The sequence below is a fragment of the Euprymna scolopes genome, chromosome 6 (assembly GCF_053919585.1).
Source record: "Euprymna scolopes isolate OS-2025 chromosome 6, ASM5391958v1, whole genome shotgun sequence".
NCBI lineage: Eukaryota > Metazoa > Mollusca > Cephalopoda > Sepiida > Sepiolidae > Euprymna > Euprymna scolopes.
Genome location: NC_136487.1, coordinates 99,458,488 through 99,484,783, shown reverse-complemented (window position 1 = coordinate 99,484,783; position 26,296 = coordinate 99,458,488). Strand labels below are relative to the sequence as shown.

The window sequence follows — 26,296 nt, the reverse complement described above, 5'->3', positions numbered from 1 at the left end:
ATATATATATATATATATATATATATATATATATATATATATATATATATATATAAACTCCTCGTCTGATAATAAAAATTGTATATGTGGTCTATATATATAACACGATCAGCTGATCACTGGCGTGCGATCAGCGGCACGTGTCACACTAAATGTCTTAGAAACGGTCCCATGAAGATGTGAAGATGGGGCAGTCATTAGAGTCTGTGTATCAAGAAGAAAAGCATACCTGAGATGTTGGATGTGGGTGTGTGGCTCCTCATTCTCTCAAGCCGACATCTTCATCCTGGTGGCATTCTGGTTGGAATCTTCCTCCTTCGTCCTCCGGACCGTTTCGTTGTTTAATGGAGTCATTTATGGCAGATACAAGAAAACACACAACCCGACACAATCGTAATATTTGAGAAATACAATAAACTATTCTACAAAATGTATACAAAATATACATTAAGACAATTTACACTTGTTAATCTTCAAAATTAAACTAACTAACCTAACTAATGATGAGAGGAGGAGGGCCCCCTCTCCTCTCATGTACAGAGGGACATAAAAATACGTGCTCACCACATGCTATCCGGACAAAAAAGAGGCCAATAGAGGAAAGGGAATTCTGGATATGTGTGTGTGTGTGTGTGTGTGTGTGTGTGCGGTAAAATACGAAAAGAAACGACACTTTTTGAAGATTAGCTAATTTTGTACTACACAGTGCATAGTCGAGCTAATACAAAAGTGATATTTTTACAAAATTTGGGGGTTAATTGTAAAAAAGTGTAAAGACTTATAATAATCGAAACGTGGTTGTTGTAAAATTTTGGAAATAAATAGAAAAATAATTCAAATTGATCTCATAATACTATTATTATTATTATTATTATTATTATTATTATTATTATTATTATTATTAACATTATTATTATTAATAATAATATTAATAATAATAATAATGTTAATAATAATAATAATAATGATAATAATAATAATAATAATAATAATAATAATAATAATAATAATAATATGGATGAGGGAAAAATGGTGCCATAGTTAGTCGTGATAGTAAGCAACATATTCTTCAATAAACTTTGTACGCAAAACAAACACAAATTTTGCACTTTGTCGCCAACCAAAATTCATTTTGGACATATCAGATGATACCAATAAAAAAGTTCTCCTATGATCGCATTATTGTCAAACGTGATTCTTGTGCCGATCGATCGATCATATAAATTACGTGTTCTTTTAACCTCATCCTAAGTTAGTTAAGCAACGCTATGAGACGGTGTTGAAATCATGCACATTAGCATCAAACCAGAATTTGCTGAAGCATTTGACTCTTAGATTCCAATTTCTCCGATTTATTTTACCAAGATTTTCGAAACTGTTCCAATGGCTTATAAAATTATTGGTTAATTTACTTATGTGCGAAGAAAAATAAAGTTTTCGCTCAATTTTGTTGTGTCCGGTATCTAATCGACACTCATATATATTATTCAAATATTAGGGTAAGGATGTATCAGCAAAGTTCATGAAGTTATGAAAAACTTTCGGGTTATTTTTTAAGCATTCCATCAAATAAATCATCTCTCATGTTATTCGGAATCTTGTGATCCTTCGAACATTTTGTTTCAATGAATTCTCTTTTAACCTACATTACAATCATAATTTATTTTCATTTCATGTGAGATTTTACTTTTCAGAATTTGACGAAATTAAATCCAATGACATTTGATGGCCGAGCAATCGATCCTGGTAAGTGATTGCATTTGATTTCTTATATTTGATTTCTTATATTTGATTTTTTTATATTTGATTTCCTATATTTGATTTCTTATATAATGAATTCCCTAACGTTGTATGGCATGCGTTTTGTTATGATCACTAGATTATAAAAGCGGTGTAACTTCATTGGATGAGTGTAAAGCTTAATAAAGAGAAACAAGAAGAATAAAAGAGGAATATGTCAATCACTGAAAGGTGAAGTGGAGATATATATATATGGAGAAGAAATACGCATAAAGAAGGCACAACGATGTAAGAAAAATAGTTTTGTTTTCAAAGAAGTTATTTTTACAAAGTATTTTTGTAAGTATCATATGTAGTTGTTTTAAAACAGAAAAAAAAACTTATTCATAGAAATTCTTCGATCTGTTTGCAGCGTCTGGTCGCCTCTACGAATACAACAAATTGACGAACGAAAGCCGTTGGGTACCGACGCCAATCGAAACGACTCCAAAGCTGCCTTCAAGAAATAATCGAGTATAAGAAGACTGAAAATATTATGATTATGAACTCTTTTGTGTAATGCACATATCCAAAGATTATATTCAACATTAATGGAAAAACAGTAGCAACTTTAAGTATCGATTTTTATATTCTTATCAAAACCAGAACATCAGAATGTTCAGTTAAAATTGAAGAATCAGAAAAAACAAATCTATCCTCAAATCTCATACAAGTATTACTAAAGAGAATGTCTAAGTATTTTAAGTATCAATGTTATCTTTCTTATTCAATTTATAAATAATAAAGAGTATTTCAAAATTTGTTATTTTATAATCGTAAAAAACTATATATCATTTTATAGAACCCATTATGCATTTGTAAATAAAGTATGTTTTTTGTAAATATTATTTTTAAGAACATCAGTGCTCAATGGGAAGCGTGCACGAATATTCTATGCAAAACCGACCTTAAAAAGTAAAATCTGAATTATAATAAAAAAAGAAAAACAATAGAAATCAAATCAATTATTATACCAACGTTGAGTTGATCAACATTTGTTTCCATAAGACTTTTTACCTATTTGCTTTAATAATAAAATTGCTTGATGAACTATTCCTTCGTTTTAGGATTGAGCAATGTTTGAAAAATTCATTTTATGAATTCTATTGAGTCATAATTAACAATGACCTCGAGCGACCCATTTCCTAGTAATTTTCTGTCTATGACTCTCTCCATCATTCATTAAATCTTGATTCAACTACTTCAGCTTTTACTGTCTGTGATCATTTAGAGAAAGAGGAATTGTCTATTTTCAATTAATCTGTAGAGTTCGTACACACTGCGACAATAAAAGTATATAGCAAAGCATATAACTTTTTAAGTTATGTTGCTTTTTTTCGCAGGAAGAATCAATATAAAATTCTGTTTGTTCATTCCTTTGCTAGTCTCTACGTTATGCTTTAGAAAAGCTAAATAAAATTTTAAAGGCCAAACTGCTTAAAAAGGAAACATTGAGATTTAAAAGGCCAATCTGGTAACCCTGGACAAGAATATGAGAGTTACCGTCCTCTAATGTAGCATTGTTTTCGAATATCATTATAATAATATATGATCGTTGTTGTAATAGTGTAAGAAACTATCTCGTAGTAATTTCAATGCGCAGCACTTCTTCACCGAAGGAAGAAGTCAGTGAAACATTATGTAAAAGAGGGGAACAGCTGAAAATAGCAGGGCAAACAGAAGAAGGACATTATTTGCTAAGGGGTGCTGAACTGGAGTAAATTAGAAATTGTCTCTTGCAATGTATTTTTATCATCTGTATTGAACTATGTAGAACAATATTACTTTCTGAGTATTCATTAGTATTTATGGGTCAGTTCCATATTTAAAATACAATTGACATCAGTTGCTTAGAAATGTTAGTTATTTTTCTGTCCAAAAAGCTAATTTCGTGCGCTATCCCGAAAAATATCAGACTTATCAAAATACATTTGTTGAGTAATATATTTCTCATTCCGTAGAATTTCCACAAGTCATGCTAGTTTATTAATAACTTATCAGTGAATAAACAATGAAAGTGAAAATTATTTGTGTTTAACCAATAAATGAATATATCCCAATTGGAAAAACAAATTAAGATAATTATCCAATCTTAATGAAAATTTTAATATTTGTAAATTGATATAAATTATTTTATAAAAAATCATACATTTTTTACATTACACAAATTACTTTTCCATTTCATTTCAAAGAAAGACTACGTAATATTACGTCCGTAATTGAAACTAGATGAACAATTTTACGAAGAGATAAAGTCATGAAGCTAAGAATAAAAATATTTAAAAGACAACTGTCTGATGGGTTGAAGGTACCGGATTGACAGTTTCTGGCTGCTGTTTCTAACTAATAGTACAGGAGGCCTAACGCTTAGAGCGGCTGCTCCATCATAGGTTGTATAATATTGGGATGGTTGTAGTGTCATGTCGCGCATGGAAAGGAACCATGTACCCATCTCCGGTGGGCTTTCCCGATGCTTGCTTCTGTGGTACCAGTTTACAAGAATTCTGGCGACAGAACTGGCCCATTAAATTATTGCCCCATTAGCCTCCTCCCGCTTTTCGCCAAAATATTTGAATCTATAATTAACCAAGCTCTAGTCCATCACTTTACAGCTACAAAACTTCTAACTAATAAACAATATGGACTTAGACAAGCCCGTTCTACAGCAGATATCCCAACTGTAATCTCTGAACGTTTTTTTTACAAGGTGGTGACCGCTTATCAAGGCCCGGAAGCCACTCAGGGATAAGGGTTATTGCAAGTACAGTACGTTAGTGTGGAGATTTAATAAAGTATTTACTTAAAGGGGGGGCGGTTCATCAGGAATTTGTTTACGGTGGACTTGAAGACATCCAGGTTGTAGTCAGGTGGGAAGCAGGCAGACGGAATAGAGTTCCACAGGCGTGCAGTTCTAAGAAAGAAGCTTTGTTCATGGAATCTACGTTTTGATTTAGGCACATATAAAGAGTGGGGAAAATTTTTGACAGTGAATTCAGCTAGATGGGTGTTTTTCGTAAAAGATTGGCGAGGGGGGACCAGAGATTGGAGTTCAGACGAGCACCTGCCATAGAAATAACGATAAACAAAGATAGGCTCGCAACGTCTCTGTGGGAGAGAGATTGCACGGAAGAGAAAAGGGCATCCCCCACTAAGCCACGAAGTCTATTTTGTATTCTGTCAAGGCAGGATAGGCTGTTTTTAGCAGCTCCTGCCCAGATATGGCAGGAGTATTCCATTCTTGGACGTACTTGGCTTTTATATAGATAGAGAATTGCATCAGTAGTGAGACATCTTCTGGAGTGGTAGAAGGATCCCACCATCTTTCCAGCGACCTTGGCAACAGACTTGGTGTACGTGTTCCATTTCAGATCAGGAGTAAAGGTTAAACCCAGAAGCTTGTCAAAACATGGAGCCTCCCCAAGACGAGAGCCATCAATTTCAATTGATGCCAGATAGGGATTAGAGCGTTGATGGTGTAAAGATAGGAGCTTGGTTTTAGATCCATTAAAAGTAACCAGCCACCTATTCACCCACTATACCACGCGCTCAAGATCAGAGGAGAAAGAATCAGAGAGAACTTTGTCATTTACACCCTTTGATGTGTTGCCGTAGATGGTCGTGTCATCAGCATAGATGTCAACGAATGATTTAAGTATGTATTTAGGGAGATCATTGATGTAGATCAGGAAGAGAGTTGGGCCCAGGATGGACCCTTGAGAGACTCCAGCATTAATAATGCAGGCCTCTGATTTTTGTCCATCGACCACTGCTCTTATGAGCCTATCAGAGAGAAATGATTTAATGATAGAGAAAACATTTCCAGTTATACTGTAGCTGGAAATCTTGTGAAGTTATATACTATACACTGGACAAAGCAAGTAAGGGTAGAGAAGTAGCCCTAGATATATCTAAGGCTTTTGACATGGTTTGACACCATGATCTACTCAGGAAAATCAGATAATATGGTATCACTGGACGAATACTTAAAATTAAATCCTTCTTAAATAAGAGAAGAATCCAGATTGTCCTCGTCGGTCGTACATCTAAACAATATAATATAAATGCGGGTGTACCTCAGGGGTCTATCTCTGAACCTTTATTATTTCTAATATTCATAAATGCCCTCCCTGATAAAATTGTCTTTGAGATGGGCATATTTACTGACGCTCTATAACAGACACGAGAGGAAAACAAATGAACACACATCTAAGGGAATTGCAGAAACACTAGAGGAAGACCTCCAATCTGTAGTGGAATGGGGACAAAATGGATGGTCGTATTCAATGCTGCCAATACTATCAACGAAGCGTTTGGCCTACAAACCACTACTGAACGCACAGCACAATAGTGGTTTAAGAAATTTCGCTGCCGCGACGAAAGTCTTGATAATCACAATCGTTGTGGTCGGCCATCGGATGTTTACAACGTCAATTAAGAGCCTTACTCGAAGCCAATCCATGCACAACTGTTCGAGAACTTTCTTCTGAATTAAACATAATGTATACGACGATTTCCAGACACTTGAGAAAGATTGTAAAGACAAAAATCTTGATAAATTGGTGCCTCATGAATTGAACGACAACAGAAATAAACGCCGTTAAAAAGTGTTATCTTCCCTTGTTTTATGCAACAATAAGACCCGTTTATAGACAGGGTTGTGACTTGCGATGAAAAATGGGTAGCTAAGCCAGAGTTGTGCAAAAAGAAGGTCTGTTTGGTTGTCTGTGACCGGTCTCATCCATTAGTTTTTTGAATTCAGGCAAATCCATTACGGTGGAGAAGAATTGTCAACAAATGAATGAATTGCAAGTCAACAGAAAAGGCCAAATTCTCCTTTACGACAATACCTTATCGCACGTTGTTATACCAACTTTGTAGAAGTTGAACGAATTGGACTACAAAACTCTGCCCCATCCGCCATACGCTCCAGACCTCTCACTTACCGACTATCAATTTTTCAAGCATCTCGACAACTTTCTGCAAGAGAAATGCTTCAAAAACCTAAGCGATATCAAAAACGGTTGTAGTGACTTTATTGCCTTCAGAACGCAAGATTTATTTTACGTTACTGGCATACAGTTGCCTTGTCGTTTGCAACAGAGTGCTGATTCTGATAGCGCTTATTTCGATCAAGAAATATTTGTTGGAGTCGAAATATGTTCATCTGAATTTAAAAGTTAAAAAGCGCAAAAACTTTCTTGTCAATCTGATAAAAGTTATTTTTAAATGAATATGCAAACACAAATCTTTGTGTTTCTATTAAAGGTGGCAACGTACGTACGAACATAAATGTGCGTAGAAAAGTGATATCGTACGTACGAATATAAATGTGTGAAAAGTGATATCTTATGTATAGATGTATGTGGAATGTGATAATGTACGTGCAAACATAAGTGTGTGTAAAAGGCGAAACGTATATGTGATCACACGTATGTGTGAAAGGTGATAACGTACGTACTAACGTACGTGATAACGTACGTGCGATCAGAAATGTATATGACAGATGATAGCGCACGTTTCAAAATGAACGTGTGTGAAAGTACGTATGAAGAAACATAAATGTGTGTGAAACGTGACAACGTATGCATAAACATAAATGTGTGTAAAATATTACAACGTACGTACAATTGTACAGGTGTGGAACTTGATAACGTACAGTGCCGCCAAAAAAGAAAGTCCGCATTAGTCATTTTTTTTCAAAAACTGCAAATTTAAGCTTAATTTAACATAACTGTTTAAACAACGTATACCTCATTTGATTCGCTTTTAATTCCTCTATAATTTTACCTGTTCATATTTGACTTTTAATTGAAATATTCTAGTGTTCACGTCAATTTAAAATAATAATTTAAAATTGAGGAGGCAAAAAGAAAGTCCGCAGCAACAAATTCGCTTAAAACTAACTTAAATTATCGCCACTAAATCAGTTTAAAATATCCACCAACAGCAACAAATCATCTCTAATCGTAATTGTTGTTGTTCCAGGTTATACAACGTAACATTTAGTCCATATGCTACGACTTTCTCTTAGTGATCGTCAGGAGCTCATTAATCTCCACTTTTCTGGTTTATCCAATCGAGAAATTTGATGAAAAAACGGTACGAAAGATTGTGCAAAAACACCAAAACACCGGCAGTGTTCGTGATGCCCCTAAATCTGTCCGTACTGGGGTTACTTCTAACAGGGAAGACAATGCTGTCAAGATCCGCAGCCTAAGAAACAGATTTGAAACGGCTCACCAACAATCTTGGCAAAACGTGCTCTCTTTCTGCTGTCAAGAACAGATTAAGGAGTTTAATTTGCGAGGATATGTTGTAAGACGCAAACCAATGATTTCTGTAAAGAACAGGAAGCGCCGTCTGGACTTCGTCAGATGCAATGAAGATCATGATTCTTTATATTGGTCAAAAGTGCTTTTTAGCGACAAAAGCAACTTCAATAGGCTATGCAGTGATGGTAGGCAGTACGTCCGTCGACGTAAAGACGAAGAATTTAATCCTAGGTGCTTAGTTTCAACGCTGCAAGGTGATGGAGGTTCAGTTTTGGTGTGGGGCATTATTAGTACCAATGGTTTAGGGCCTATAGTTTGCTTGCAAGGTCGAATTAATTCGACCAAGTACATTAATATGTTGACTGAGCATTTTCTCCCTACTTTGGTCGGAATTTGGATGATAATTCCATCTTCATGCAGGATAATGCTCCCATTCACACAGCTAGCAATGTCAAGAGGTTCCTGGGTGAGCATGATATTCCGTGTTCGGATTGGCCTGCACAATCTCCAGACCTATCGAAAACATATGGCATTACATCAAGCAACAGTTACGCAATGATAAAATTTCAAATTTGGAAGAACTTTGGACAAAATTAAAGAGTATTGTTGCAGTTTCATTCACAAAAGATTACATACTGTCAAATTGCAGAATGGCTATACTACTAAATATTAACTAGTTCATTATGTTCCTGTTGTATTTGTGCTGCATTAATGTCCTAAAGTTACATTTAAATAATAATTTTCTTTTTGCCTCCTCAATTTGAAGTCATTTTTTTAAATTGACGTAAACACTAGAATATTTCAATTAAAAGTCAAATATGAACAGATAAAATTATAGAAGAATAAAAAGCAAATCAAATGAGGTATAGTTTGTTTAAACAGTTACATTAAATTTAGCTTAAATTTGCAGTTTTTGAAAAATACAAGTGCGGATTTTCTTTTTATATACAAATATATATCTATATATAATTTATGTACGATCATAAGTGCGTGTAAAATGTGATTACATAGTACAAATATAAATGTATGTAAAAAAATGATACGTATATACAAATATGAATATCTACCAAAGGTGACAATATGCGTATGACTTATAATAATTGTGAAAGGTAATAATTAACATACAGACATAAAGGTGAGTGAAAAGTCTGTGTGAAATGTGATAACGTACGTACAAACGTACCTGTATTTGAAAAGTTGATCATGAACGTACAAACATGTGTGAAAGGTTATAATATTAGTAGCAACATAAGTATATGAAAGGTGGTAACGTATGTAAATACACAAATGTTTGTGAAAAGTGATAACGTACGTACGAACATATATGTGTGAAAAGTTATAATGTATGCACGATCATAAATATATGTGAAAGGTGATGACGTACATAAAACATAAATGTATGTGAAAAATAATAAAATACGTACAAATGAAACATAATAACGTATGTATTAATATAAATTTGCGAAAGGAATAATGTCCGTACAAACATAACTGCATTTGAAATATGAAAGCTTACATACAAACATATGCGCGTGAAAGATCATAACGTACGCACGAACATAAATTTGTCTGAAAAGTAATAATGTACGTAAGATTATAAATGTGTGTGATAAGTGATAACGTACGTCCAAAAAATTGTACGAAAAGTGATAACGTACGTACAAATACAAATGTGTGTTGAAAGCTGATAACAAACATACAAACATATGTTTGTACATACGTTATCACTATTCACATGTATGTGAAGGTTCCGCTCTTCCAAGGAGTCCGAGGAATAAAAAAGTCTCACTTTTGGGATATTACCTGCTCCTTCCAGGAGCAATTTGCATTATGACTCTATCTAAAATATCACTTTCTTATGTAAGATCTTCAAAACACTTCGATCGACAATTGTCAAATCTCCCCTTCAAAATTTTTTTATCAAGTTATGAAAAAGAAAACTTATGCGGCCTGCAGAGCGCTACTAAAAGCACTAAATATAAAGGATGTTTCTTTCTTTGTAGTTAAAAACATACAAATAAATTCACACAAAATATTCTCCGATTTCATTTCAACATAAAAAGTTTGCTAGAAATGACTTGATGACGTTACAAATTGGAAAAGATTGACATCGTGACAAGCGAATTCAGTTGGTTTGCAATCAATGGAAGCAAATCCATAACTTGTTAAGTGCGATCTGTAAAAATTATTAAAAGTACGAAAATCTAAAACGATGCTTGTTTATTGTAACGTATTTCAACATCCGTAATACCAAAGTAAGCATTATAACGAACAATGTTTTCTTGCAGTCACAATTGTTTTTACATGTTTATTAACAACGAGTCAAATTTGGGAAACGTGAGTAGTCAGGAATGTTAGGATATTTAAAAATATCTTCTCATGGAGACATGCGTGTTTTGAGACGTTAAGTTTGATGCTACCCGCATCTCATTAAAGTATCGTGAATTCCTGTCTGTGCATCGACACGCAGGTGAGATCTGGGCCGCAATGATCAGGAGAATAAATTGTTAGTGTATATGAAAAGGCCAAACGGCGATTATGTTAGATTGAACGCAACGAAAGCCAGTAAAAAGAACTGAATTGTAGGAGGTAATTGCACAAAGGAGAATATCAAGTTAACAAGTGCCGACGAGCGCCAGTCGACGGTTTATCAACTGTCGGTCAGCGTGTACCGAATGATCCTCAGGTAAGTGAAACAGAGGAAGTACCTTTATTTAGATGCACACATAAAATAAGGAAAACAATAGAACCAACAGGCAAGGAACAAAAATGAAGGTCAATATTCTGAATTTTGACTCCTCAGATTAACGCTCTAATTATGTAGTACGGTCGATATTGCGATAGTACAAGCAAATTCATGTGATCGTCGATTTAATTTACCCATTTTGTACCCTTGAGAAGTAATATATTTTTAAGACAAAAATGCGAAAAATTGAAAAATTCGACACTTCTTATAAATAAAAACAGATCCACTGTTGAACAGTCCTGTTGCTCTTAGAATACGAGGCTTGACTTCATTACGCTCAACAAATCCGCGGTTATCTTGGGTGCGGTAAACTTTTATAACAAGCCCGAATAACATGATAAGGCCTTATCAGTGCAACTGGTAAACAGTTACCGAAGATTTAAAATATCAAAAAACAAAAATCAAACAAAAAAATCCAACAATCTCGTTCTGCAAACAGTTAGATGGGCCAGCAAGTTGAAACATGCGTTTTTTTATTTTATTTAAATACCCAAACGAATATGTTTATAGACATTTTATATGTCCACGCCTGTCCAAATCTATTAGCAAAGTATATACGTAATAAGAACCGAATCATTTATGGCAGCTCACGATATGACTTCTTACGTTTAAAACACTGTTACTGGATCCACTTGCCAAGATCAACAACAACAAAAGTATCCGATATTCATTCACCTAATATCGGCTTTCTTTGAATAAAAAACAAACTGTTGCTGGGCGAGATTGTCAAGGCTGATAACATGGGTAACAGCTATACAGCTGAGTTAATCTCAGTATTCTATAAATAGGAACTGAGCCAAGATATCAAGGTTAACAAGGTGGATAGTAGCAATTTGTCTTTGAATAAAAACAGTTATTAATTGAAACTGCCGAGAGTGACGGCTGTTTATTCTAGCATGCGTTTGGTAACTTTTCTTTTTCATTCGCTATTATGACATAAAATAAAATACAGTTTTCGATAGAGTTATTAATATTAGAAGGTTGGGAGACAAGCAGACACAGTTAAAAAACATTAGAAGAAAGCAGATAAAAATAAGAAATTTCAACTTCTTCCGCCGTAGCCAAAAATAATATAAATTTCTTGCAAATATTCTCTGCGTGATCTTAACCCTTTCTTCAATTAAACATAATTCAACATCGTTCGATAAGATTTTAACATTTTGCTTTCAAACAGCAATGAATATAAACAATTAAATAGTTATTAAAATAGTACAATGAACGAAGTTTCTTTTTTCAAAGTTTACACAAATGAAAAACATCCCCACACAAAAACGTTCTTCAGCTGTTATTGCTTTGTACGTGAAAGTGATCTGTATGTTCTTTGAAGAAGATATAAAAAGAAAACGAAGCTGTAATTTAGACATAATTCTTTCGTTGTTTTGTTCATATCTGTAATTGTTTTTGTAGTTGTGTGTGTGTGTAGCACGACTATCGAACGGGAGTCAATCGCTTAGTTGACACACACCTGGTTTCGCATCGAGTTAATTGTCTAAATATTCGCGTATATATCCTGTTCACTTGTACAAGCCATGGGATCCGCATAAAATTATTGAAACGACTTCAAATAAAACAGCTTCAATATTAAGACGGTAGTGACATACGGAGAACGAGAGTTTTATCCTAACACGTCATAAAAAAAACAAAAAAAAACTTATTTAAAATATTTTGAAGGCAGGTGGAGTTCACGCATTATTTCCGATAAAATCAATTAATACAAAAATGTATTAACCGTACTAACTCGCTTAAATAGAAAATTGCGTATTCTAAGATATCACCAGGCGATAACATCCCAAAATTAAACTACTAAGATTCTACTATTCTAACATGAAAACAATGTGCTCACCTTCGCCTACACAGTTCACCATGCAAGGTCTCTATTCAAAGAACACTTTCCTTTCTCTTCCGTTAAGTTTTTCACATTTATATGCAACTGTCACCCATATGTAACTGTGCTACTGGGAGGTAACGGCGGTCTAGTGGTTAACGCACACACACACACACACACACACACACACACACACACACACACACACACACACACACACACACACACTTTCACTTAGGACGTTGGCAACTTTCACGTGGTCCCTTCCGTAACCCCCGATTAGAAAAATATCGGGGAAACCAATGCCAACAATAGAACCTTGTGATTCATACGATTTTGCTACCATCAGGTTGTTATTTATAAATATGAAAAGGGGTATTCTGGATGTGAACAACGATAGGCTTATCAGCAATTTCTGATGAACGAGGGAGACGCAAGAAGCAATCGATAAACGTCCTCTTAGACATTTTCCCTATTTGCTTTACGACATTTTCCCTATTTGCTTTACGACATTTTCCCTATTTGCTTTACGACATTTTCCCGATTTGCTTTACGACATTTTCCCGATTTGCTTTACGACATTTTCCCTATTTGCTTTACGACATTTTCCCGATTTGCTTTACGACATTTTCCCTATTTGCTTTACGACATTTTCCCTATTTGCTATACGACATTTTCCCTATTTGCTATAGAGGAAAAATTTAACAGAATGTTAAGTTTTTCCGCTGAATTTCTCCATATTGAAAACAGACATTCCGACGTTGATCAGTAATCCAGTAATTATAGGCAGTAATATGGCCAGTAATCCAGTGATCATAGGCAGTATCCAGTATTTTATTCTCATCTCTGAGGGGTAAGTGTTATATGTACGATATTGGCGAGTCTATATAGATGATTTGTTCTCCCGATAATACCCATTTCTGAGAAATTGAATTATTCCACATTAAAGGGGAAAGCAAATAAGAGCAAATCCCCTTTTTTGGGAGAAAGGACTAATTTATATGTTGTATGATATTCTCTTATGTGCGAGGGAGTGCTACCATATCGTTTCGTGGTTACCTGTACGACTTGAATAGCCCCACCGAAATCCTCATCGTGCAGAAAACACTAATCGTGAGAGTAGAACACAATACTGAGTATTGCATATAATTACGTGAACCATCAACAACTCAATGTTTTAATGAAGGAAAATTTCAGCGTTGCCTGTGAGGTTCTAAACAGCAAGTTAAAAAATATTTTGTTTTTTAAATAAAAATCATTTATTACTTTATATAGTACTAGCATTTCAACTCGGCGTTACCCGGGTGTTTGGATGTGTCTGTTGAGAAAAAAACAAAAATAAATAAATAAAAAACGTGGTAGTAGGAAGGTAGGCTTGAATCCGTACCGCGAAGGAGAAAAAGAACGGGGGAAAAACCTGACGTCTATGCTGTTGCGATCAGCGCTAAACCGGAAGTGACATTTTTAAAATTAAGGCTAGACAATCGAAAGGAGAGGATGACTTTAAAAAATATCGGCGAAAAAAGCGCCTCCTCCCTGTAGAAAAGTTCCCACCTGAAGATTTTTAGCCAATTTTTCGATATTTGTCGTCTGAAAGGCTGAACTTTAAAACGATACTGATCTTGGTAAAATCCGTCGCCTCTGTCAAAAGTTTTAGGCAGACATGCAAAAATACATACATACATTTATATATTGGTAACTAAAAATTTTCGACCCAAACCGATGAAAAAGCTTGCCCTATCTCTGAATACCCTTTATGTAAAATTTCAAATGTTTAGACCAGAAATTTTCTGAGTGATTTGGTAAAGATCGTAGAGATCAATTTTTTAAAAACTTTGACCCCTATTATGATCCCTTAACATTTATTGTTTAGGGCTCTAATCAAGTTATTAAGTTAGATCCATGTCCAAGCAACATATATCTAAAATTTCAAGTGTTTAGACCCAAAATTGACAGAGGAGTTTGGTAGAGTTCTCAAAGGTCAAATCGCTTAACAGCCAAATCTCTTAACAGCCAAATTTCTGGCAAAATAAAAATCACGTCGATTTTTCCAAATCTCAGTACCCTGTATATCAAATTTCGAGTCTGTAGACTTAAAATTGGCAGAGTTATTGCGTAGGGAAATGTACAAATACAGGCACACAAACAAACACACAGACGGATACAGACACGTTCATTTTTATATATATACTAGCATGGGTGCCCGGCGTTGCCCGGGTGTTTAGAGGTGTATGTTGAGTAAAAAAACAAAAAAGCAGTCAATTTTTTAAACTTTGACCCCTATTATGACCCCTTAACATTTTACTGTTTCAGGCTAAAATTAAGTTATTAAGTTAGATCCATGTCCAAGGAACCTATATCTAAAATATAATGTCAAGTGTTTAGACCCAAAATTGTCGAAGGAGTTTGGTAGAGTTCTCAAAGGTCAAATCGTTAAACTTTGACCCTTTAACAGCCAAAATTTTGGCCAAAAACTGATCACATCGATTTTTCCAAATCTCAATACCCTGCATATCAAATTTCGAGTCTATAGACTTAAAATTGACAGAGTTATTGCGTAGGGAAATGTACACACACACACACACGTTCACTTTTATAGATATACTAGCATGGGTGCCCGGCGTTGTTCGGGTGTTTAGAAGTGTATGCTAAGCACACAAAAAAAGACAAAACCAAAAAAACTGTCAATTTTTTTAAACTTATTATGACCCCTTAACATTTATTGTTTAGGGTTCTAATAAAGTTATTAAGTTAGATCCATGTCCAAGGAACCTATATCTAACATTTCAAGTGTTTAGACCCAAAATTGTCGGAGAAGTTTGGTAGAGTTCTCAAAGGCCAAATCGTTGAATTTTGACCCCTTAACAGCCAAATTTCTGGCCGAAAACCGATCACATCGATTTTTCCAAATCTCAGTACCCTGTATATCAAATTTTGAGTCTGTAGACTGAAAATTGTCAGAGTTATTGCGTAGGGAAATGTAGACAGACACACAGACAGACACGTTCACTTTTATAGATGTATAGATAGATAGACTAGCCGGTGTACTCGATAATGCTCGAAAGCATGACACAACAAAAGCATAAAAATCATAACAAAACAGAAGAGAAAAATGCATCCAACATCTAATCTTTAAAACTATGTTTAAAACTATGTTTAAAACTATGTTTAAAACTATGTTTAAAACTACTTAAACATGCCGTGAATCACATTTCACAACCTGAGATCTAAATTAGCGGTACCTTTGGAAATTCTACAGGGGATTCATTCATATGTAATATATTGATGTTGGCATTCTGTAGATGTTCAGTGTAAATGGAGACGCTTTGATATTATTGTAGCTTTTTTTTGTTAAAACTGCAAAGTATTTATCTAAGCTAGCACGAATGCATGGCAAAGCCCGGTTATAAAGTACGCTTAAATATGATATTTTAATTCTTGCACATTTCGTATATATTATTATAGACTTAATGTTCTATCGATCTTTATATATTATAAAGTTGCGATATCAAAAATAAAAAATATATATCTATATGACTTGGGATCATTTGCTTGAATCGAAACCAAAATAAATATATATATATATATATATATATATATATATATATATATATATATATATATATATATAACTTGAGTTCCTTCAGCCATAATCGAAACCGAAACCAAATTTATGAAGAATTCTTGATAAAATTATTTATAAAAACATAGATGACTTAAGTGCCATCAGCTATAATCGAAACTGAAACCAAAACCTATGAAGAATTTTTGGTAAAATTATTTATGACAAGAAATGGAAGTACATAACAATTAAACGACCCGGATATAAATGTGACACAGAAAATAACACGCACGCTATCATATTAATATATAGATTACAGCAATTATAAAGATATATGTTTCACAGTGAAATTCGTAATATTAATAAACAAGTAAACCAAACAAAATGAATCGTAAGTAAAAGAAAGCGAAATTTTTCCTGTTACATTTTTTGTGTAACACAAGTTTTTATTGAAACAAAAACAAAAAAAAATCAGACGTTGTTAATATCTATCTTTCTATCAATACATTCGAAATGAGCAGTGCAAACAAATCTGCACTATGACCGAAATCAAAGTTGTGCAAATGAGTCTTTACTACTTAAAATAATAAATGTGAATAGAACTGCGCGGTTGTCGGTGCTCGTTATTTGCAAGTGAATTTGACGTGAACCTGCAGTTAGAGTTGCGCTGTTATTAAAACGCATTGTTCATGTTGAATCACCCCTTAGACTTAATCAATGAACATTTAGTCGTTATGTAATTAATAGAAATAATAAAATTCATCAGCTAATATCATAGCACAACCCTTACCCAGAAATCTGCATCTAATAACTCTAAACTGTATCATTAAAAATTAACCAGTTCAGATAATTAAATAATCTCTTGGGTATGTACTGGGATCAATTTGATCGTATAGCTAATTTTAAAGGTGGATACCATATCGTCTTAGAACTAGGCAGCCACTCCGTAATACATGCAGCCTGAAAATGTCTTATCTACATATAGAGAGATGGGATTTAGGGCGAGTTGGATGATAGACATCTAAGAATAAGCAAAACAACAGAATAGATCAAATCACATTTCACAAACAACCATGTTTATGTTCGCACAAGCAATAGAAAACATATTTACTTAGACCGAAAAGATGTCACCATGATACCGGAAGAAAAAATATATTGGATATTGGATGGATGGCAACCTTCCGTCTCACAAGACAACGTATTTCTGCATCTGATGTACTGCATCGCCTGCTGTAGCTATACAGTCTGAAACTGGTACTGCCTCTCTAGATGAAGGGCTGAGCAAGTGATAAGAAAAACTAGGTTTGGCTAGTTACCCCCACCTTCCTTGGCGTAGCAGAAAAGTCCGACAGAAAGGCAAGCCAATATGGTTGGAGCCAGCGCAAGTATTACTTTTAAAGAGATTTTAATGCTATTTTAATAGCGTAAACATAATTACTTAAGTTAGTCAACCAAAAGAGTTGAAAATGTTATCACGTTATTTCAACATGTCCTTTGCGATAAGATTTAAAGATTAATCTTTTTTAACACCCTAAATATGTGCGTAAGTAAGTATTTATGAATAAGCTATGTAATAGGTATTTATTTTTTGCTTGCATGAAAATCGGACATGAAAGAAATAACGTCATTCTCTTTAATATAACTTCAAAGCAAACATGTTGAATTATTAACAGAAGACGTTTAACGTCTTCTGTTAATAATATTCTTGAATATTTTTTTATTTTATTTTTTCGAGAAAATGATTACAATCCTGCTTAACTATTTTTATTTATATTTAAACATTTTGACTTTTTACGAATTCCAGCTATTATCCTTCAGATAGAACTAACCTCCTATTTAAAAAACATCATTTAAATTATTTGAAATCCGTTTCTTATGTTTTCCATCTAAACTTTTGCGATCACATGTTTATACGTTCAGCTCTAATGTCCAAAATGGATGTGATTAGACAAATATTATTTGCGTCTATTCATTAACAAGTAGTGAAAACGGCGGTATCTTTGCTGATAAGAAACACACCCTTGTTCCACGCCGCGAATGTTCGTGGTTTAATGGGCGGTTTGACCATTCTTGTCGTGTTTCACCCAAAGTCTTCAGGGAAAGTGAACATTTTCAAAAAGAGATTAAAAAAATATATACGAAAGAAGGACAAAAAAGTAAAATTGTTGCAGATGAGATGAGTCAGAACCTGCACAGAGCAATGGAAGTGATCTTACCATATAAGAGTTCTTCTTAACCCGACATATGATTTGAAAATTAAGAAAATGTCAAAAATCATAGATAAGGATCGAACTCAAAACATAGGAGAAACAAAACGCCTATTTTTTCTTAAAAGTTAAGTTTTCAAAGATAGAGATATTATAACACTATTGTTTCTGAAAGATATTGTTCACATTTTAAAAAGGCATTCATCTGAAAATTGTACAATTACTAATGTGTAAGAGATGAATATGATCGAAGTCAATTGCAAAAGCGGGCGATGAATTCGTGGGATAAAAATGAGATACGAAATCATTACGTATTAGTTCATGTCCGTTACTTGAACGGTGTTGGGAGAGTATCTGTCTGTGTCAAACTTTATATTCACTTAGCTTTTTGCACTTCAGGAAAATACATATGAAAAAAAAAACAAAACAAAAACAAGCACTACTTAGTATTTGCATAAAAGAATAACTACAATGTTTATATTTTTATGTGGTATTTTTATTGCAAAAACACTATAAATTATGTATTTAAGAAAAAATAATTCGATTTAAACTAATACCAAATGCTGCTTGTATACTTTTTATGCGGATTATCACACAAGATGATTTAATTAATAATATTTATCTAAATTTGTGTGCTTACATCTAAAGATATGGTAGATACGGCACTCGAATATAGATGCCGACAAAGCCGTTTACTTCCGATACCAGATCTTAATTTATCAGGAAAAGTAACGTAACAGGCCTAGGATTGAAAAGTACGCTTATAAAAACGAACAGGCGAAGAAATGTTTGTATGTGTTAAAAGTCGAGCCCGAAAAAAAAAAATAAAGAAGCAAAATCGTATTTTGGCATCGATAATAAATCCAAGGGAGATACGAGGGGCGTGCAATAAGTAATGCCCCTGACCCACTTTCCATAGCAGTAGAGCAACGAAACTTGGCACAGTTATTAGTCATAGTCATAACCCAGAGTTATGCATTTCTCCCATCGTTTGATGCAGCTCTGGGGACAGTTTTTGTAGAACACCCCAGGTTGATCCTCTAACCACGACGTGACTTCAGAAATCAATGCTGCATCATCTGGGAAACGCTTTCCTTTCAAAAACAACTTCATGGCTGGGAAGAGGTGAACGTCAGAGGGTGCAAAGTCAGGAGAGTAGGGAGGATGGGTGAGAATTTCATAACCACACGCTCGTGCTTCTGATCTGGCGACATGCGAGTTGTGGACCGGAGCGTTGTCCTGCAGGAGGAGGATACCTTTGCTGATCTTGCCCCGCCTCTTAATTTTGATAGCTTCCCTTTATTTCCTCAAAAGTGAAGCATAATAGGCTCCTGTAATTGTGGTACCCTTTGCCAGGAAATCTGTCATCACTACTCCGTCCTGGTCCTAGAAGACTGTGAGCATGACTTTGCCAGCGGAGGGCTGCACCCTTGCTTTCTTTGGAGGTGGTGAGTCCAAGTGCTTCCACTGCATTGACTGGGCTTTGGTCTCTGTATCATAGTGATGGACCCAGGTTTCATCCTCGAGCACTCGACGCATTCTTGCTTCTGGAACGGTGTGAGCAACCTGGTAATCCATCTGACAGACACATTATGCATATGCAAATGGTCATAAATGATAGTTTCCACAGACCCTGTACTAATCTTGACATCTTGGGCTATTTGGCGAATAGTAATGCGCCGATCTTCCAAAATGGCAGCCTCAACTTGACGGACAGATGCCTCATCAACGGCAAAAGGGAGGGGGCGGCCAGGTCTGGGAGTTGTTTCAACAGACTTCCGGCCAGCGTTTGACAAGGTCATATGATGGGGAATTATCACCATAACTTTCTTTCATTTCATCAAAAATCTCCTGTGGTGTGCGTCCTTTCAAATACAAAAACCGGATCACTGCTCGACATTCAACAGGCTCCATCTCACACCTGACTCAGTTCAAACACGTGTAAAACAGAAACCACAATTAGTTCAGAGCTGTACTTTGCCACATAAGCCGTAGAGATATAAATCATTGCACATGCAAAATTTCAGCCAGATCAGACAACTGGAAGTGGGTCAGGGGCATTACTTATTACACGCCCTTCGTATCTCTCGCGAGGTTGCCAAACTTTGAACTAATCTTTTATCATGGCAACCACAAGGGGATAACAATGAGACAGCATGTTGGCTTAACTTAAAGCAAGAAATATGTAGAAAGACACGATTTATTCATCAGCGGTGAATGAAAAGAAAACAGTAGTTGAGAGAAAAGCGAGCAAATGAATCTAATTATGTCATAAAAAACATTTCACATCGTAACATTTTTTAATATCTAAAGACTTTTGCAATTACTCTTTGCAGTCACTTGATAGGTCTTCTCGGACGAATAACACGAGCGTCTTTTCGCTTGGTGGAATGAGTCAGTTAAAGGCAATAACGAGCCTTTTCCAGCACCAAAAGAAAACGTCTGAACTCTTTCGGAAAGAGTGGGTAACACACAGTCAGGCCCGCGCGAAGGTTGCAAAAACACGAGACATGTGGGGCTACGTACTAGACGCTTGATGTTCCTGCGGAGCAAACTTGCAGAATATGATCTTCTAAGTAAGGTATGCTGTAACACGGACCTGAGGGATGCCTCGGACACTGCCCGACGATGGACCTCGAGATGGAGTGAAACGTTATGATAATGAATTGAAAAGTTTTTTTTTCTTTTTCAAACTGTTTAAATTTCGACCTGAACCAAGGTTGGCAATTAGGTTTTTACATACGTTCCACAGATTTCTAACTTATCATGAACGTCCTCGTATTTGTCGAAGTTCTATTGATGAGGTTTGTAGTTAAGGATATAAGAAATATGTACATGCGGTTATGGTGATAAGAGAGAATACAAAATCTCCGCGTGTGGGATTTATCGCTTTAACGAACGATCCCGGGAGACAAAGAGGTCGATTTTTCGCTAGGTTGTTCATTCTAAATGCTGATATTAGAAAAGTGCGTACTAACAACATAAATAGATTTTTGGAAAGAAAGCGTGTCTCTTCGACTGCATGGAAAATATGTAGACTCATTTAGTAAATGATACTTTGTATGGAGATTCATATGAATCTTGTATTGTTTCAAATTCTTACCACTATCGATAGGTATGTGCTTTATACTTTATTATTTATTGTTATTCTTGACAAGACAACGTAAACTTAATTGCATGAAATGTGTTTTTTGGCGCAGGACTTTTTTTTCACACAGGCATCACCACATTATAAAGGCAAAGAAGCCACTCGAGGATAAGGGTTAAAGAGTGTACAGTAGAAATTGGACAATATAGTAATCATTAGTAATGAAAATTCGGTAAATTTGTTAACTTATATGGAACGGCTCATCAAGAACTTATTTACGATAGACTTGAAGACAACCATATTGTAGTCAGCCCGAAATCAGGTAAACGGAAGACAATTCCACAGGCGTGCAGTTCTAAGAAAGAAGCTTTGTTCATGGAATCTACGTTTAGGTTTAGTCACAGATAAAGAGTGGGGGGAATTATTGATAGTGCTTTCAGCTAGACCAGTGTTTCTTGTGAAAGTTTGGCGAGGAGGGACCATAGACTGAAGCTCAGTCGAACACTTTCCATGAAAATAATGATAAAGCAGAGACAAACTCGTAACATCTCTTCTGTGAGATAGAGGTTGCAGGGAAGAGAAAAGGACATCTACCAGGCTACGAAGTCTATTTTGAACTCTATCAAGGCAGGACAAGTCTTTCCTAGCAGCTCTTGCCCAGATGTGGCGACAGTATTCCATCCTTGAACGTACCTGGCTCTTATATAGATAGAGAATTGCATCAGCAGTGAGATATCTACTGGATCGATAGAAAGATCCCACCATTTTTCCAGCGGCCTTGGCAACAGATTTGATGTACGTGTTCCATTTAAGATCAGAAGTAATGGTTAAGCCCAGAAGCTTGACAAAACTTGAGGCCTCCTGAAGACGAGGGCCATTCATTTCAATTGATGCCAGATGTGGATCAGAATATTGATGATGTAAAGAGAGAAGCTTGGTTTTTTAGGACTAAAAACGTGTTCCAATTACTAAGTAATAGGTTTAATATAAGTAATATATTTCAGTAAATGATTTGTGTTTTCGACAATGAAAACGACATTCTAAAACGTGGGAAACATATTCGGTATTTGAATCAAATCTGCACAAATAAAAAAGAATTAGAGTTGAAGAAGGAAGCTTAAGCTTTAGCGAGTGTCAGTGTTAGGTTCCTATACCGAATCTTCAAAACTGAGTGTGAGAGTAAAATAGGTCAACTAATCTCGTAGGCTACAAAAGAGAAGAACATGATATGACTACTATATTTAATATGTACGCACGAGGATACGTTTAACAGATGACAAATACTTGTGAGAAAAAACAACAAAAAAACTCTGTTATTTTGCGTGCTGATGCCATTTACTTTTGATAGTCGATGTGATTCGATCTGATATATATCTTAACAACCAATTCCTGCTAGGGTTTCAGAAATGAATAGTGGACGAAAAACCAGTGCATTTCGAAACTCAAGCTAGAGAGCAGAAAAGTCCGCGTGACGAGATTACTAACTCTCGTGCATGAAGCCGCCTATTATATTTGTACCAAACATAAATATAAGGGAGAAAACTCTTTAACTCTTTATTTGTTCTAATATTTTTCATAGGTTTCCACAACTGTATTAATTGTTATATATCGATATTACTACTGCAACTAATACTAATACAAATACACGACCTCATGTATATGGACAGCACTAAACTCATTGCAAAATACTAAAATGAATTAGAAAATCTAATAAATCAATTAAGAATTTTCAGTCAGGATATCAAATAATAAGTGCATGGGAAGTATCCAAAGTAAGATATTCTAGATCTTTCATAAGTTGGACAAAGGAGGCAGGAAGACCGAATATACAACGGACTATGCCTGGAAAATCATTTTAACAGATTTATATAAAAAAGCAAAAAGGAAAAGTATTGTGTAATATTACATATTGCGTGAACGATGCAAATAATGTACTAAAAATACACAAAACAAAATGCAGAGGGTTATTACAATAGCAAAATGCATAGTTATGTTAAACAAAACATAGAACAGCGAACTGGAAAACAAAAGGTGAAAAAGGAAAAATGGTAAGGAGAAAGATTTATAAGATTGACTAAAGCAATAGTGCTTGGAAGCAGATGAGCACAGTAGAAGGAGAACAGAAACATTTCATTTTTCTTTCATCTCGTTTCAAATTTATATCGTTCTGAGTTTTTTATGCGACTCCTGATAGCATTTCCAAGAAAAAAAACAGTAAATGTAGACAAAGAGACGATTTACAGCATTATAAGTTAATGCGGAAAACTGGCTGAAAAGAATTAGAAAAAAAAAACATAAATTATGTTGCTAATGGATTGAGATCTATGCGAGCGTTTGCACTTTGAATAGAAATATAAGTGTACATCTAAAAACTGGACTCAACATTGCGAAATGAAAATCATAAAATACTCTAGATACGGAAATATAAAAGAAAAGAAATAACTCATCCAGGCAAGGAAGTTTGTGCTGACAACAATCATCAAGGAAACACCTGCCCATCTCATCCGTGCAGATCACATTGTGCACATCAAGGAGGCAGAAAAATTAATCAAATTGCCAGAAAGCTGAAAGAATATGGAACAAAAATTGTTACTGATAATCCTAAGAGAAACCCTCGAATACATAACTCAAATTACATTACTATTTAACACTGACAGACAACAATCAAGTTGAAATAATAGAAGTATAACTTACGTAGAGAAAGAACATTGCACGAACCAAAGAGTTGAAAATCAAACTTATTGAAAAAGTGATGGTATTAGCATCGGATGGTGCCACACAAAATAATTGTGAAGATCAAAAAAGAGAGAACCGCCCAGACATGTCATCCTCTTAAAAAGAACAGAACATAGTGAAACTCCGGGAAGATTTATTGCCATTTAGATTCCAGGGCCAATGGTGGTTGTCGGCGAGATATCAATGGTAAACGGCAGTTCCAAAATAAAGAATGAGAAAAAGAATGGCAAATTCGAAACTAGGGAAATCACACAGAAAGATGCTGAACATATTTGGGCTTCCTGAAAGTAAACTCCATCAACTGAACAGAAATGACAAACTATAAAGTAGAAGGCATCTTATACGATAGAAAATAATGAAAGCAACTCGCTCTAACAAGCTACTATGGATCATTCATAAAATGACAAGAAAAGTAAAACTAAAGTACAAGAAATGAATAACTAAAAACAGAAAATTAATGACCATACATACCGCCGAACGAAAGAAAAGAAGGTGGAAGATTGCCACGTATTGGAGACTACGTCGACGATGCGATAAAACAATTCCAAAATATATTATAGAGGCTGATTGCTGCCGCTGAAAGCATCATCAAAGTAAACAGTGCGGCGAAATGAAAAATAAAATGATGAGAAAACTTAATTCGTAGAAGCAGTTGTAGCTTCATGTCGATTTATAAGACATAACCATTCGCAGCAAAAATATCACGCGATAAGACATGGCCATTGCTGTGGAAATAACACCTGAAGAACAAAAAAACAAACAAAAACCCTCAGAAAAACAAAAAAACAAAGAAATAAAAATAAAAATAAAAACACCATTAGAACGGAATACATGAAAGCAAGGGAGACAAAACTCAGGAAATGTAGACTTTTGTTTACAAAATCTACAGAAACAAAACAATAAGCCATAGTGAATGCAGTCAATTAATCCTAAAGGCAGAAAAACTAAACAATTACATGCAACTTGCGAAAGACCAGAAAATAATACGAAACAAATAAATTGCAATAATAGCACTATATGTAGGGGCACTTTCGCGTTAACAACAGTTCGCGAACATTTGGAAAGAAGATTATGAGAAATTGAAATCAACTGAGACCATGCCAGAAAAGAATTGATGAAAACGGATGAAATATTAAAGCTAGTTATGGAGAAGATTGGAAAATAACCCAATCATTTTGGACAAATTAATGAAACTAACCAAGCTCACCAGGTAACATGGATTGAACATAATAAGAAGAAATAACGCCGCCACAACTACTGAAAAAAGTCAAATAACATGGAAGGGAACCGAAATGGCCAAAGTGTATAATAAATGTTTAGTTTCAGAGAAACATTCTATGTTTACTTTAAAACACGTTATTGGCGAACAATTGTTCCTGCTCATCTTAAGAACACATGTTTTTATGATATACAAAATATCGCAAATATTCATAAAAACGCCTAATCGTTTCCCATCGTACAAGATTCCTTCTACTTTATAGTTTGTCATTTCTGTTCAGTTGATGAAGTTTACTTCCAGGAAGCCCAAATATGCTCAGCACCTTCCTGTGTGATTTCCCTAGTTTCGAATTTGCAATTCTTTCCCTCATTCTTTACAGTCAGGCTGAAAAATTGAAATGTATTTGACGTTCATTTAATTTATATATATTTCGTTCATTTAATTATATATATATATATATATATATATATATATATATATATATATATATATATATATATACAGACATGCGCACACACACCAGATATATATGCATATATACAAATATTATTGGCTAGATATGTGCACACATTTTTCTGCTACATCTCCTTTACAGAAGTAGTGTGTTAAGACCAAATTTTTTTCACCATATATATATATACATATATATATATATATATATATATATATATATATGCGTATGTGTGTGTGCATGTGTGTATGTGTGTGTGTGCATGCATATGCATATAATGAGCTTTGTTGTTACTGTATTTTTTCTCATCTGTTGATTGCTTACTAATGCTCCCTTTTCCTTCTCCCTTTTTTTCATCGCTCACTCTTTCTCATTTGATGTCAGTTTTCAAGCCGACTCAGTTTCGTCGTT

General features: G+C 34.7%; 1 protein-coding gene across 1 annotated transcript in view; it reads left to right on the top strand.

The window, feature by feature from the left end:
• The window catches only part of LOC145277819 (protocadherin Fat 4-like), a 514,458-nt gene extending 511,626 nt beyond the window's left edge, over positions 1-2,832 (top strand). Inside the window, exons 31-32 of the mRNA XM_080129718.1 lie at positions 1,695-1,746; positions 2,153-2,832. Of these exons, the coding sequence (XP_079985844.1) occupies positions 1,695-1,746; positions 2,153-2,259 (159 nt within the window). The 3' untranslated portion in view covers positions 2,260-2,832. The remainder of the gene's footprint in view (positions 1-1,694; positions 1,747-2,152) is intronic.
• The last annotated feature ends 23,464 nt before the right edge of the window (positions 2,833-26,296 follow it).